Source organism: Lonchura striata, chromosome 2 (genome assembly GCF_046129695.1).
Source record: "Lonchura striata isolate bLonStr1 chromosome 2, bLonStr1.mat, whole genome shotgun sequence".
In the NCBI taxonomy this organism is placed as follows: Eukaryota; Metazoa; Chordata; class Aves; order Passeriformes; family Estrildidae; genus Lonchura; species Lonchura striata.
The window spans coordinates 8,503,808-8,520,542 of NC_134604.1; the positions used below are offsets into that span (position 1 = coordinate 8,503,808).

General features: G+C 38.6%; 1 protein-coding gene across 3 annotated transcripts in view; it reads right to left on the minus strand.

The window, feature by feature from the left end:
* USP25 (ubiquitin specific peptidase 25) overlaps positions 1-16,735 on the minus strand; it is an 88,753-nt gene that overhangs the window by 61,335 nt on the left and 10,683 nt on the right. For all 3 annotated transcript variants that reach the window (XM_021532382.3, XM_021532380.3, XM_021532379.3), the window contains exons 2-3: positions 5,729-5,806; positions 4,496-4,640 (exon numbers count right to left, since the gene is read on the minus strand). Coding sequence is in view for 2 of the 3 variants with exons in the window: in XM_021532380.3 (XP_021388055.1) it covers positions 4,496-4,640; positions 5,729-5,806 (223 nt within the window). In the remaining variant the exon portion in view is untranslated. The remainder of the gene's footprint in view (positions 1-4,495; positions 4,641-5,728; positions 5,807-16,735) is intronic.

Below are 16,735 nucleotides of genomic sequence, written 5' to 3' on the forward strand. Positions count from 1 at the left end.
CATCCTACAATTATAACACCTGAAACCGATCACTCTCACACTGATGGGGAATGAGAGAGGTAATCATGACACACAGCAACAAGTGAATCTGTAAGATGAAAAGAGGACCTTAAGGTACTATACTCCTGACATTTTGAAGCAGGGACCTTGACACACGAAGCTGTCAGAACTGCCAGGAACCTGGATGGAGATGACACAAGTAATCCTTGAAATAGAAGGAAATGTCATGAAAACACATAGTGATGGCTGAGTTAGGCAAGGTGGCAGAAGAAGGCGCTGTCAAATTCTACTCACAGAAACAATAAATGAACAGCTAGAGAATGAGGACTGACTAGGACTTGTGCCAAGAAGGATCCAGGAGCTGCAGCCGACTCATGTTCAATCTGCAATTCACATCATCACAGCACTGAAGAAAATAGGAAGTGTTACACTTCTGTCAGAGTACTATGTGGATATTTATAGAGATTCACCTATTTTTCTTAAGAACTAAGCTGATGTCTTCATTATAGTTTCGAGTGCCACAGCTCAGGAAAAAAACATACTAAAGAAGGCCTAAATGAGAAGAAAAGAAAATGACAATAGGTACAGGAAATGCATCCAAATACTTGAAAGGAATTTAGGCTGTTTCATTTAGCTCTGAGAGAAGTCTTTGGATAGACTGTCTTCAAGCACGCAACACATCATCTGAGATAAAAGGAATATCATTTTCCTGTGCTATAATTTCCACAGGGGCACACAAGGAGTAAAGGACTTAACCTGAAGTAAAAGGGATTTCGGCAAGACACTAGGAGTCTAAAAGTAGGGACAGTGAAGCTCCAAAAGAAATTACCCTATAAACTTTTCATGGTCTCTAGAATGAAACAGTAAGAAATGTTTCGTAAACACCACTTCAAGAAGGATTTAGGTATCATTGAGCCTAACTCTACCTTACTGGAAAGGGCTGTATGACTTTTGAGACATATGCAAAGGCTCAAAGTAAGAACAGGAAGATATAAAAAGCCAGAACCCATGAAGTCTACAATCCTCGAATTGCTGTGTGTGGCATTTCATAGTGACTGTAATATGCCCTTATAAAAGGGCTTGAAGTCTTTTGTTTTGCTATGGAATGTGCTGTTGCAAAGACTAATAATTCAGTTTTAATAAAAAATAACTGTATTTCCAAAAGAAGGGAAGGAGAGAATTTGTCCTGACAGCTGTTTCATTGGAACACAATACAACTTCCAAAGTATATCTCTTCACTCAGTTCCTTCCTTTAACCCTGGGTGATTCAAGTTCCTTCAATAAGAAGAAAATGGATACATTCTTAGCAATCCAACAGTTCTGTTGTGCAGCCATAGATGAAAATACAATAAATTACTTCAAATAGGAATAAAAAGGTTTCTAGAGAAATATAAAAGTGAAAATATTTTGAAGTACCACTAAACTTTTGTTTTTCTTTAAGTACAATGCCTAGAATTTCCTCTACCAAGTGGAATATTGAAATTACCTTGGACTAAAAAGTGTGCACCTGTACATTGAAATCCTAATGCTTAAGCAATTTCCCCTCATAGAGTGCAAGAAGGAAAAGAAAGTCAAAATGTTAAAACCACCTTTGCAAAAGGATTAGATTAAGCTTACATCACTTTTGATGTGAAAATACTACATTTGCAGGTGCCTGCACATGCCATTTTGAACAGACAAAAAGGCAAGCATCGTGAGTAACACTGACTGTGCAAGTCAGGCTTTGTTTAACAGATGGAGCAGGTTTAATGAAAACCTATTATTTTTTTGCAGCTGCTGAAATGTTGCGTTTGGTAATAACAAAAAACAGGTTTCCTTATACCTCCCTACCATCCAGGATGAAACTCTCAAACCACTTAATGACCACTGTCACTTTTGGAAGAGCCACTTCACAAGTCTGGCTGTTATGCTACACAGTAACATTTCATTTTACCCTTTTAACTAAGTAACCATGTCAAAGAAATGTAGTCAATCAAGCTCACATCTGATACATCTTTATGCAAGGAATACATTCAATTGCCTTTGTAAATGGCTGGAGGTTTTCTGTGGCATAAAAGACAGCTCTGGTATTTATCTGTGACTCTCTCATTCCCAGTTTGGGTGCTTTAACTTGGTGGGACCACAAAGCTCAGTGACTCTTAACATCCCCAGTTCCAAATGCACAGAGGTAGTTAAGCAGTAAGGAACAGTAATGGTGAGTTTTAATAAATAAATGTAATTATACCTATGTGGGATAATAAAGGGAGTCAAATTTGAGAGACAAGATCCTGTCAGCAACTCAGCATAGCCACTGAGAATGGCTAATATATGTTCTTTTGCAGAAGGGAGTGCTGATGGTCAAAGCCATCTGCTGAAGATTTGCCACCCTGTGCCCACCCTTCCATTCTCTCCTCACAAGCCACTGCGCTTTCACACCCCCTTACACGACAGTGTTTACTAACACAGGGCCCAGAGACTTGGCCTTTTTGGTGCACTGCATTTTTTAAATCTAGGATCCAAATAATTACAGGCCAGCATATTACAAGGAAAGTGTAGTTTTTTTTCCACAAGCATTCACTAGATCACTACAGGAGCTTGTGGGGAGCTCCATGGTCACACTGGTTTTGGCTTTTGTTCTGCTGTAGGTGTTCAGTTCTTGCCTTGTAAGTCCTCCAATATGATGAAAAGCTCACAAAGATACCTTTGTGAACTTTTCTTTAGATTGATGAAAAGTGTGTTTTCAGTCTAACTAAAACAGCAAAGATTGGATAGGGACTCTCATCTTTGTTGCCAGTGATGACCAGACCAGATATTAAAGATGTTAAAAAAAAAAATTTAAAAGCCTGCTTTTCCCGCAGCAGTTGGTGTTTCTTGATCACTGACTTGTTGTGCTATATAACTGTAAGGAATCTGCCTTCAGCCCTCCAGAAAAGAGAAGAGAATCCTGAAATTCACCTTGGAATGTGCAACTCAAGGGCTACCCTTCTCAGTTTGACCATCTACTATGGGTAACATGGGCTCTTGTAGATGTGATTCATATCCCTTGTCACCTCATTTCTTCAGTAAGGTTGTACAGCACATTAACTGACAGCAAAACTAAACACTTCTATTAATGGGATTGCTATTAAATCTAATTAAACACAGACTCCAAGAGAATCCAGCTTACTATTCCACTGCCATAGTAGGTTGTCTAATAGTATTAGAAATTATGACATAGCAGTGAATTTGCTCTTAATAGCCTTCACTTCCTCAATGGCAATTTTCTGATACTGAAAATTAAACACGAGGGGAAGGCTGTGTTTGTTTTCTTTCCAAAGAAGTGAAAAAAAAATACACAAAAAAACCCCAAGCCACCCACCACAACTTATTGCATGGATAACACAAATACCTATAATCTACTCAGGACATTTTATAGAGGGTTGCTAGTAATACCAAGGATTTAAATGCAGTTTTCAGATCAGACATGCTGAGAATAAACTCATCTCTAATTTAAAAAAAAAAAGTTTAAAAAGTTCATGTTAAGGTTCTACAGACAAAAGATAACTGTACAATTGATAAGGAGATCTAACTAAACTTCTTTATATTGAAGTAACCATGAGCAAAACAAAGGGGAAGAAAATCCTACTGCAGGAGGCACTAAGTAGTAATCCTGGTACTAATAAGTAATCCTACTTGTCTAACAAATTCTACATAGATGTACTACATATATGGCCGAAGAACTGATATATAATTATTCTCCATTTGCATTGCAAATGGTGTAAAGTTACTATAGCAACAAGAAACTCAGATTTTACAAATATCAATCCTACTACAAAACTTCCTTTGACTTTTTCTTCTATGTTATTTCCTGTATTTATTTGCAGAATACTTTTTTTTTTCTCCCCATAAAAATACTATACACTAAAGCAGAGGATTAGAACCTCCAAGACTTAGAGAAATGCAGGTTGTGGGACTTCCTCTATCAACAAAATGAAATTGTTTAATATCAGGTGTATTTAATGCTAATTTCATATATAAAATACCTACTCTTTTAGTATAATATTCACACTTAGCTCCCACTTCTCCCTTTGGGAAAGTCATTCCTGTCAAGGGCGAGCTACTCTTAAGAATATTAAGCTTTAGAATATTAAGACAAACAATGACAGACTTCTCCAATTTTGTTTTGACACAGGAGTACCTAGCTTTTGCCTTTTATTTACTGCATGACCCCAGAATAAAACCTGTAATATGGAGGAGGAAAAAAAAAGGTAAAAAAGAGATGGAAAGCCCAGTTACTTGCCCTTTAATCAGTATTATACATACATGTAAAGGCAATACCTAAAAATAGCTCAAATTAAAAAAAAAAAAAAAAACCCAATAAAAAACAACAACAACCCCCACAGAAATAAGAAAAGAGAATGCATAATAATCTAAGAATTGATATGTAAGAATTATCTGCAGATTAACAGTTATGTCACAGGGAAGGTTTTATTTCCCATTACTTTAAACTAAACTTGTGAAAAGAAAAAATACCTACTGGTGTCTGCCTGGCTGCCCACGCTGATGTATCTGTCATTCCCAGGAAGGGCTGTTTGGTAGTAAGTTGCCTCCTCTAGCTGGGGAACCTTGGCATTCTTTGCAGTGAGAAAAGCCACAGCCAGCTCCAGATTACCATTGCTGTCCTTTAAGCATAAAAAAAAAAAAAAAAAAAAAAAATCAAGTGAGAGTCCCCTCACTCTTAAATATTTCTTAAAAACAAAGGACATGATTAGCAACTTCAAATCAATAACCATTGTACTGTCAGGTAAAATACTGACTCAAAAAGAAAGTTTGCAAACTTGACATATCCTGCATATTTCACTACTGTTAACCAAAATAAAGATAAAGCATCTTATAAAAATTGTTTTGGTGGAGTTTCACTTATTTCAGGAAAGAAAAAAAGAAACGCCTTGTAGTGTAGGTCAACCTCCCAATAAATCAGCACATTCACTGGAGTCAGACTTCAAAAGAAGTCAGATGAATTCTTCTGAAAATAGAGAGTTTCATTTTTAAAGCCCGAGATCCTGGCTTTTGAAAAGCAGTTTTGCACATGACTTATGCTAACAACAACTACCTATTTTTTCATAGATATATTTTTTTATTTAAATTACTAAATCTTCATTTGCCATGTATAAATGGCAAAAAAAATCTGCTTGAGAGAAACAAAGCATTTTTAAATTTTTTTATATTTATTTATATCGCAACAGAACATAGAGAGATCTGTCATTTTTTACTTGCATCAAAGAACTCTTCTGTGCTGTGAAATAAATTACAGCAATTGAAAAAAAATATTGAAACAATACCAAATTAGCAAAGGTTGGCAAATTCAAGCAGTTCTTCATTCTACACAGTGAGCAAGGCCTGAGCATAGTAGAAAACAGCCACACCTTGACAAGAAAACACCACTTGGTTCCTCAGGAGCTGATCATCTGTAGTAGCACCAACAAATCCCAAAACATTTCACACAGAGGTTAAAGGCAAGTCATAACATTCCTGTCTTTTCATTTTGAGCACTTGATTATTTGTTAGGTCAGTACCAAAAGAGAACAAGATTCCATGCAAAGTGAACAAGCCACCATTATTAGCCTTTTTTCCCCCCCAAAATAAATTCAAGCAGGAAAAGGAAAGAAGGGAAGGAAGAGAAGGACAGAGCAAGAAAGTGTTGGATTTATGGCTTTCACAGGCAGTTAAATACATTCAGATTAATTCAGCTACAAGTCAGTTATCTTACCTTCAGTGCCTTTTGTAGTACCTGGATGTCATTGATACCAGTGATCTCCCTCAGCTGATTTAAAAATGTTTGCTGGTGCTAAAAAAAAAAAAAAAAACAAAACAAATCATCAAAATATGATTAGAGCCAAGTAACAGCAAAACCAAGTCTTAACAGAGAGAGTACACTCCTCCACAAATGTTAAAGGCATCTCCGTATGAGGTTGATGCACCACAAATTGGTGGTGCATTACTCGAGTTTGTCTTAGTTTCTGGAATTTGGGCACTTTTTTGGGAATCATTAATTCCCAAATGTTATGATTTTGCATTTTGGTGTGTTTGCTTGATTTTGGATTTTTTTAAACAAAAAAAAATGGGCAAGTTTATGCAACATGGGTTTAAGAAGCCTATATAAAGCCACAATTGGCCCTTCTAAACAAATAAAACTCCACAGCTTTGGTCTCCAGTGGGGGTAGTGAAAACAGCTGACTGAACACACACCAAAACCAACTTCTTTAACTCCCAGTTATTCTCAACCCCATTATTGCATTAAAATAAACAAGTCCTTGTCATTCCAAACACAAAACTTGGAAATTCAACTTTGCTGACCACTGAGGTGTTTTAAGAGAAATAGTATAAAAACTCCAAACAAAGTAAGTTTCTTAATGCTTAAACAGAACTTTAGGAATCCATCCAAACCCCCTTCCTAGACCAGTTCCAAATCCTAGACCTTCCAACTCTCCCAAATCACATAAGTCAGCACCCATGACTGAGTTTAAAACATTTGCAATTAGAAAAAGAACAAGAGGTTCTGGGTCTCTTAAATATTCACTCCATAAGAATTTCAAGGCTTTGTTTTGTTTTACTTAAATGAAAATCTGGTCCCACCCCTGTTTAGAGCCAACAGATGATTCACTCTGGTCATGCTCAGCTATCCCATCACAGAAGCAAAAAGCAGGCACTAAGCTGGAACAATCCTTGAACTCTGTTAACCATTGAAAGCATCTTAACATTAAAACCATGAAAAACAGAGCACTGACCATTGTTCCATACTAACAAATTCAATTGCTTCTTTGGCAGATGGGAAATAGAGAAAAAATATTTGCAAATTGTTTTCTTTTTTATTCCTTGCCAACCACATCCTGAACTCAAAACAGTAATTTTGTCTATGAAAGAAATTTTTTGTAAAGTGCAGGGTTTTGTTCGCATGACAAAAAGCATATTTCCTATCAGGAACAAATAAACATTCTCCTGCTACTCTCCAAATTCATTTTAAAATAGCAACTATAATTGTCTTGCAGCTTCTTCTAAAAGATGTACTTTTGAGCTGAATTATCTGGAATCAAATATTCAAATACCCTTATTCTTCCCTTATCACTTTGTATAGAAGAGGAAATTAAGATCTGCATGAAAGCTGAATTCCCGAGTGAGAAATTAACCTGGCAGGCACTACTTCATGCCCTAATAAATTGAAATAGAAGGCGTATAGTTCAGGATGTTTATGAATTACATGCACAATCTTCCCTTCATTTATGATCCTAAGAGACACTGCTAACAATCCAATTTGCCTCTTTCTTTTTTTCTTTTCCTTTTAAAAACCCTTCTGTTGGCACAAGAAAAGTGAAGTGATGCAAGAAAACAAACTCCCACTCTATTCCTATCCCTCACCCCCTTGTTTGTTTACTCTGTGTATTTCATAGCACTGTACAAAGCCACAACTTGTTTCCCCTATAAAGTTGCTTTCCTGCTTCTAAGTCTGGCAAGAATCAAAAAAATTAGAGTATTGGGGTGGAAAAAAAATACAATGGCATTAAAATTGGCAACAGCAATTCAAGGGCATAGCAATAGAGTAGATTTCTTTTTTTATTTACCACCAACATGATGGTGAACAAAACAGAAAATACTTTCACTATAAATTATTACAACAACAAGTTATAACAGATTTCTGTATCTTCTGCAATATATACAACACTTGGAAAGGCTGATTGGAGGATATTCATCATTCACAGAGACTGGGAAAAGACAGAAGAGACAGTTTACTAACAAACAATCTCTTAGCAGTTCAAAATATTGGCTGTTAATTTATGAGCACAGCTGTGACTTATAAACTTAGACATCTGTAGTTTCTATCCACATTTCAGCATTCCAGTGTAAAAGCTGTGCTTCAAGGCCCCCTTCCCACGGACATACACATTTAATAAACTAGAACTGCACACAGAGATGGTTCTTTCTCATCAAGAGATGATTTAAATACCTAAGTAAAAATTTTTTTAAGGCCAAGAGTTGATTTTTTTAAGGCCAAGGTACTCAGCTCAAAATTTTCTAACTGGTAACTAAAAGAACAACATGGAAAATCCATAAGCACCATTGTTAGAAGTGGCAGGAATTAAGAGGAAAATTACCAGTTCTCCTGAACACCTTAAATGGAGCTTTGGGGCATTTGCCTGGTTTAGACATTACTGTTTCTTCAGCTAAATGTGGACAAATTGCCACTAATTTCTAATTGACTTACTTCAAATCATGCAGAAGTTGAAGAATGGACATATTCCCTTTCTAGGAGAAGTGTAATTGACATTATTTCTAACTGATCAACATGTTCTTTTAATACTTGCTAATAGACTAACAGATCTTCAGAAACAATTGTTAAACTGCATAAGGCAGCTAAAAACTCGACTGGTGGCCTTCTCTTCCACAAATTCACCATCTGCCCTCATCCTCACAAATCTGATGTAACTACATCCATCATCTTTACTGTACACTGACCTTTTCTGCAACTTGGATGTTTAACTTGTCATTAGTCTCCTTCACTATTATAATGACACTATGTTATCACCCATAAAACTGTATTAACTCAAGTAATTCTATTTATTTTCATTACAAGTGACAGAGCAGGCAACTGTCAAACCCGCTCCTCATTCATTATCAGAGGATGAGATTCAATTTTATTTTTGCTTTTCTTTTCACTTAAGACACTTATGAAACAATTGCAACCACATTCAGAGAGCCTGTATTACTGAATTCCTGATGTGATTTTATTTAGTGCATCTGTAATACTCTGCAAAGTCAAAATGGCTAAATTTCATTTGTTTTGAATAATATTCCTTTAGCTGTGGTTATTGTGGCATACAGAAAACTTAGGTTACTATTACCCATGACTGAAGCTTAGAGATCAACTTCTAGTGCAACTGCTAAACAGTTAAGTGTCTCTTCTGTATGGTAAGAAATATTTAATTCAATATTACAGAAAGACTTCTGCATAAGAAGCAAGCCACCCTCCTTACTCCTATTAATGCTCATACTGATTACATTTACCCTAAAAGCTCAAGAAGCTTCAGCTAACTTGAGCTGAAGTGACTGCAGCATACAGACCCTCAAATGTCTAAAAACACATAGATATATTAAACAGTTATAAAAGTAATTCACTCACAGGCTATAACCAAAAATACCCAAAAGAGCTCACCCTATGCTAAAACAAAGATAAAAAATGAAGGAGGCAGCAGACAAGTATTTACAAGTGTTTGAAGTACCTCTATCAATGTACACTCATTAAATCAGATCAATGAGGGAAGTTTCAGATCACAACTACTCCTAATATAAAAAAGCTGCCGTATTTTTTCAATGCAGGCCTTTCATGATTCCCTATTTTTTCCAACCCTGCCTCAGCAGAGGTTCAAATTCTAAATTATAACTCACTGTACTTTAATTCAGTTTAATAAGCAGCCTCTCTTTGCAAATGGAGACACAAACTCCAACAGAACCAGGTGCAACTACTGGTGCTAAGAAATCTACCTCCATTCTTTCAAATTTGCCCATACCCACTTCTGTTTGCCATCCTATGCTCAAATTTACACAACTGATTTGGTATCTTTTTTCTAGCAGAGATCCTCCAGTTTAGTGACTCAAAATTCCAGTAATATCTGCAGTGTTAGAACGTGTGTGCACCCCTGTCACACACACACATTCTCCATGAAGCCTGAAGAGCATCTGACTCAAAAGCACCCAGGACCTGATTTCTGAGACCAGACTGTGCTGGTAGAGCTGCTGCAGGGTACCCCAAGTCCTTGGCCACACAAAGGAGATGGTTCACTGATGATATGGCTGCTCTGGATCCAGCTGTTCACACTCCTCAGTCCCACAGCATCATGCAGCAGTCTGTTCCCTGGGGCTTTCATGCACAAGCTATTCCCAGCCTTTCCCTTTCCTCTGGCTCCCTGAGGTATGTAGGCACTTTGTATCTTCAAGCTTTCAGCTCTTGGAAGATTTTAACTAACAGGAAATTCTCCCATTTTCCTGGATGGAAGCCAAATTTGTGTATTAGGAATGCATGCCCTTATTTCCAAGTCTCTCCTTTTTCAGCCATCCCTCCTTTGCTCTCAGGAAATGCCTAATTAAGATTATCTGGTTTATAACCTCACACAATAGCATATTCAGTAGCTATGCCAGCACCACTGAAGCAGAAAAGGATATGCACTACTATCAGCTTAGCGAGATACTGTGCCCAAATTGGTTCCACAACAGCACTGTAAACTCTGATAACTTCCTACAATCAAACCAAAAAGCTAAATTACAAAAATGTGGTTTTTTTTGAACAAGGCAAGTCTAATAAACTAATACTGAATTACAGTGAAGATAAATTTGGGGGGAAATTAGCCACCTTTTGATCTGTTTATTTTTTCCTCTCTGTAGCTTCTGAAGAAGCACATGTAAACTTTGGCTTTATTCATGGCAACATCCAAATATTTGCATCTGCAACACAAGCACTTAAACTCAGAAGACAGAACAACCCTTTTCCATTTCCAAACACAGATAAAGTTCTATGTTCAGGAAGGAATGAGATGATCCAACCATTAGGAAGAGAAAAAAGGATCTATGGCCTCAATACACAGTTCACATTTCAATAGTACATAATGAAAATGCACTAGGGGCACCAAGCTGATTAGAAGTATGTAACATTTCTCCTGTGGGGAAAGGCTAAGAGAATTGGGATTGTTCAGCCTTTAACAGAGATGGCTTAGGGGTAACCTGCAGCCTTCCACCACATGACAGGAGCCTACAGGAAAAATGGAGAGAGATTATTTACAAGAGCCTGGAGTGACAAGACAAGGGGCAATCAATGGCTTCAAACTGACATGGAGTACATTAAGATTGTACATCAGGAAAAAATTCTTTACTGTGAGGGTGGTGAGGCACTGGAACAGGTTGCCCTGGGAGGTTGTGGGAGCCCCATGCCCAGAAATTCAAGGCCAGGCTGCTGCATGGGGCTCTGCACACCCTGAGTAAGGTGTCACTGTCCATGGCAGGGAGGTTGGAACCAGATCTTTAAGGTGCCTTTCAACCCAAGCCATGATTCTGATTTCCGCAGGATGAATACTTTTATTAAAGACAAAAAGAAAGAAGAACATGCAAATGCTGAGAATGGCATTTTGACTCGGGCCCTTCACACAAATCCCACTTTCTTTACTTTCTAGTGCAACACTGATTTAAAAGACCTATTTATCGGAAGAAAACTCAAATGACACTGCACAAATATTTTATATTAAAGACAATTCTAATGAAGCCTGAGCTGCAGAGGACCTAATGGCATTGCTTACAGACAAGTAGCTAATGAGCTGGTTTCCTCATATGATGCTGCTGTAATGAGAAGAACACTGAGAGCTTAGAGGAATGTAATCCTCCATAAAGAGGCTTTAAGTTTCTGCTACAAACAAACAAACAGAAATAGTTTAACATACAAAGGACAAGCATACTAAAGACCCTCAATTACTACTGTGAATATAATTTTCTGCCACATTAATCATATCTCCCAGGAATAGTTAAAAGGCCCACAGACACTGCTGTACATTACAGCTTCCAGAAATACAGATACATTAACCATTTTCTAAATATGCTGTTGGTCAAGTTCCAAATAGGCAAATAAAAACTAACTCCTTCCATGAAAATATTGAGCTGAAACACAGGAAAAACATGCAGTCAGCTTCAGAAGGCTTTACTTTTCCCAGCTCTGTCCTCAAGATTTTTCTCCTCATATGTGCAGAATAAATGTAGTTATAAAAATATATAAATTAGAAAGTAGTTATATGTATACATATATTTTTTAAACACTTTTTGCTAATGCAGAGACCAAGTTAAATCTCTGCACCAGCTCTAAGGTGCTCCTTAAAGCAAAACAGAATTAGGCTGCCTTGCCCAGCATGTGCTATCTGGGCTTCCTTTTGCTCTGGTATGAAAAGAGAAATCTTACATGACATTGTATCCTCTAAGAAAGTAGGTAAAGATATATTTTTATACATACAGTAATGCAAAATGCACCTCAGCTTTGGTTCAGACAAAAATCACCTGTGGAGAGCAAAGGACATACATTAAGACAGCAGATTTTCAGTCTGGGACTGCTCTGCACAGACTGCCAAAATCTGACAATTACAGCAGCAGCTGGTACGAAGTGCAACCAGGCTCAGAGCAAAAACTTACTTCAAGGAGCAAAAGGACACAGTGTATGGCAGGAACTTTCAGCCAACCACAGCCTAACCCAAATAAAACTTGCAGGGGAAAAGGTTTGAGTGCACTACTTAGGTGTGCATACTCCTCTCGCAAAAATTAAATTAAGGATTCTACTTAATCATAGCTTTATGTAACCTATATTGATCCTAGACAACACACAGAAAACCCTCACCACATTTCCATGCTTTTCATGCTTTAATGAGTGACTTTTCAATTAATTTCAATGTCTGATATTAAGGTTTCTACACAACATGAGATCATGCATTCATATAAACTCACAATTCTGAGCCTCATAAGTGGCCAAAAATAAAAGATTTTTTTTTCACTCTAATATACCTTTGTCTTTATTCAAGCTAATAGTTAAAGATTTTGAAATAAGATTTTAAGGAGAGGCTTGAGGAGTTTGGTTTGTATTCCTGACACTAAACATAAGGCAAAACCCACCTCTGACAGTTATTTACATAAAACCATCAAGAAGTTATGAGCCAAATCATCACCTGCATGGGAATACTCTCGCAATGAACAGGAAAACCACCTGCTCAGTTCACAGGGGTAAATTTTAAAATTATTCTATGAACTGATTTATGAACACTGCTGCTTGAGCTCATGTTTCTAGTTACTGATAGCTAGTCCTAAATGAGCCTCAGTGACAGGATGAAAATCAAGAAAAGACAGCAACCTTAGTACTTACTGAAAACAAAAAGGTGTCAGAAGTACAAAATTACTGAGAATTTTGAGGTCTTTTTGTTTTAAACCATCATGATTTCTCTATACCCTGCTCAGCATAACAGTGAGCTTCCCAATAGTAATGACAGCAGCTCTGAAATTAATTAACTACACTAAAACCAATGAGACCTTCAGTTTCACTTAACTAGACACAAGTTAAATTTCAGGTTATATTCACTAGAACCGCTATGGGAAAATCTGCTTCACAAATATTGCCTTGATTTTTATGTACACCAGTAACTGTGACAGTAATTAGCAAAAATCTCTGCTCCAGTTCGATTCTATTGAGTAATTAGTTACTGGTAGCAGCAGGAGGGGTCTTTCAAAGCACCAGCACAGATTATCTGTAAACTACACACAAATTCAGGAGGATTCCTCCAAGAGCCCACCCATGGATAACAGCTGTGCCATGGTACCAGTGGTTCACAGCCCATCCCACCTCAACACCAAGTGACCAGGAAAAACATGCACAAGGCATGGTAAACTAAAGCCAGTGACCCCACAGAGGCAACATTACACAGACAGAAAGGAGGAGGAGGCTGGAGGATGACAGATAAACAGCAAACTGTGGGTACATAAATGCACAAACACAGAACCACAGCGGCAGCAGTTGGAAGGGGCTTCAGGGGATCATCAACACCTGCTGAAGCAGGATACAAATACACACCTAGGAGGAAAGGCCAAGAGAAATAAGGCTATTCAGGCTGAAAAAGGAAAGAGTTCAAGGACTCAACTGCAGCCTTCCAGTACCTGAAGGGAGCACACCAGAAACATGGAGAGAAACTATTTACAAGGGCCTAGAGTGACAGGACAAGGGGGATTGGCATCAAACTGAGAATAGGTTTAGATTAGGAAGAAATTCTTTACTGTCAGGGCAGTGAGATACTGGCACAGGTTGCCCAGAGAAGCAGTGGATGCCCCATCCCTGGTACTGTTCAAGGCCAGGCTGGATGGAGCTCTGGGAAACATGGTCTAATGGAAGGTGTCCCTACCCATAGCAGGGGGTTGGAACAAAACGAGCTTTGAGGTCCCTGCCAACCTAGGTCATTCTATGATTCTATGATGTTTTTCCAATCCATTCTGGCTACTTTTTGTTCTAAAAGTTTATTTCCTAATTTTTTTCTTCAGTTCACAGATATTTACCATCATGCATAAACCCCATTTTACAGTGTCTGACCAGGTAGAACCAAGACTTAAGATTTCTCCTCAAAGGAATAACTTTTGCCTAGGGTATAATTTTACTGTAGCCACTATTAAAAATGTTCAGTCTTGTCTTTCTTGTCTGAAACAACACTGCCACGAGATCCACATTTTTACACTTTGAGATGTTTTCATTTGCATCTCAATCACAGTTTAACCCATCACACCAAATACAAGCTATTCTGGCTCATGTTTGATGCTCTTCACAGTCCTTTCACAGGCCTAACTCTCAAGTGGAAAAGGTAGTCCCACTAGCCTGTTTAAACATTCAGCATATTTACAGGGCTGTTTTTCTCCAAACAGACATCACAATAGCTTCACCCTACTCTGCACAATATAGAAGAGCTCCCAAGGAAACACCAAGCTAGCTCCATTCATTCTTCTCACTCTGCCATTATGATAACAAGGGCTGCTATTCTAGGAGCATACAAACCAACTCTGGAAATTCCAAGTGTCCTCAGATCAGTGGGATCCCAGGCTCTGCAATACTTACAAACAATAACACTCACGGGGACTATCAGACCACAAGCTGCTTCCAAGGAGTCAGTTGTTCTTCCCAGGCTATAGCTCCTGCCAGTGCTGGCCAGCCCAGGCTGGTGTTGCCAGATGCCATTTGTCCCTAAGAGCCAGCAGCAGCACTCGTCCAAACCTCTGGCAAGCCAGGCCAGGCTCTCAATAAACCATCAGAGAATCACTCTCTGCATACATTGATTTCCTGCCAACTTAGTGAGAGACAGGGATGGGACAAGGGAGGGGATAAGACCAAGACTGCACCAACTTCCACTGGGTTCAACTGTTGTGGAGCAGTAGCCTTAAAAGAATGAGTTGTTTCTCTGCCATTATTTTAATACTTTTTTTATCTAGTAAGAAAAACTGATGGGGGAAAAAGAATCCTGCAGCCCCCATCCTACTTAGGCACTATAGCAGAAAACTTACACCAAGGTGAGATTAATTAAAAATCTCACAGTGACAGTGATGTGGTGCTCCTGATGCACACTTCTCACAAGTGAACATGCACAATCAGACCTGCTCCTGCATGGGCTGAAATGCCATCCACTGTTTTCTACTCCCTGCTCTAGGTGTGCACATCCAGAAGGGTTTCATTTTCTGCAGCTGTTAATGGCACAAAGATCAAAGCTTCCACTTCACCTCAAACAACTCTGCCACATGTCCTAGGTTAGTGATACCAGGAAGATTTCACAATTTTTCCCCACAAAATTCAGCATAGTACAGCAGAGAAACTGTAAATAAAATTTAAATTGCACTTTTTCACAGACAGGTCTGTATTACAAAGAGTCCACTGTATTCAACAGAAGAGACACATTTGAGGAAAGAGTTCAGCTGTCTGTTTTGAATAGGAAGGAAAAGAAAAAACCAAACTTAACAGAAAGCCTTTCAATAAAGGTCTTCCATACAGTCCAATTAATAAAAAAAAGAAAAACAAACAAGCCAGTAACATGATTTCCTACAGAAACAGGCCTTGTAATCACAGAGTGGGCATGTACCCAGGCACGTCTACCCTCCTACCTCACAAAAGCAATAGCTCAAGGTCACCTCCAGCAACTTGGCCTGGCCTCAGGGATCCCCCAAAGCCTCAGCAGCACCCCCAGGCTTCCTAGCACCTTGGCCAAGCCAGTATGTAGCTCCTGATCACACTGCCTGCTGTTGCCCACATCTTGGGCCACAAGAAGTTAGAGCAGACAACACAGAGGGCTTGGGCAGAAGAACAGAGAGGGAGCACCTCCACTCCACTGCAGTGAGGTCTGCCAGAGGAGAACTCATCCCATAGCCTCAACTGGTCACCCCCCCGCAACTGTTGTGCATTATAAGTTAAAATTACATCAGGAAAATCACACAGCACTATTTGCAGCATTCTGTAAAATTATTTGATAGCTTATCCTGCCCTCCACTAATCATCTACAAAAAAATCCTGTAAAGAGACATGTTTTTAGCCTGGGGAGGGGCACGACTCCACAAGAACGAGCCCACAGATAACATTAAGCCATGTAAAATCTGGGGCAGTGTTTAATAGGTCACCTGGAAGGTGACAGGCTCCTGACAGCAGTTCCAGCTTCTGGGACAAGACAGCTTTTCCTGGCTGGGTCAAGCACCAGGAAGGTGCTGGCATGTTCTGTGTCCCTGTGAAAAGGCCACTGCCACACCATGGCCCGAGAAGGGCAGCCAGAAGCTTTTACTTGCATTGGGCAATAACCTCCCTGGATGCAAGTGAAGTTAGAATTGAAATGAACCTCAAACACAACAGAGACACTACAGTATTCAAAGACGTGGTGAGATCTATACCAGGGATCAGCATGTAATTTTACTACCTCACAATTAAAAAAATAGTCAATTCAGCACTGCTCTCCACAGAGGGCAACTGAAATTTCCTAGGCCATTTTCTTTCATGGAGAAAGAAAGATATTGCTTAAAGTTTGGGAGGCGATTTTTAATGGACCTTATTTTGAAACACACATTTCCCTCACCTCCCACAGAAAGCTGAAGGTGCTATATTCTAATACCTTCAGACATGGTCTCAAGAAATCTATAACCACTTTGGTTCATAAGCACTGTTCACTGTAATTTAGCCCTGCCAATTTTCCCTGTG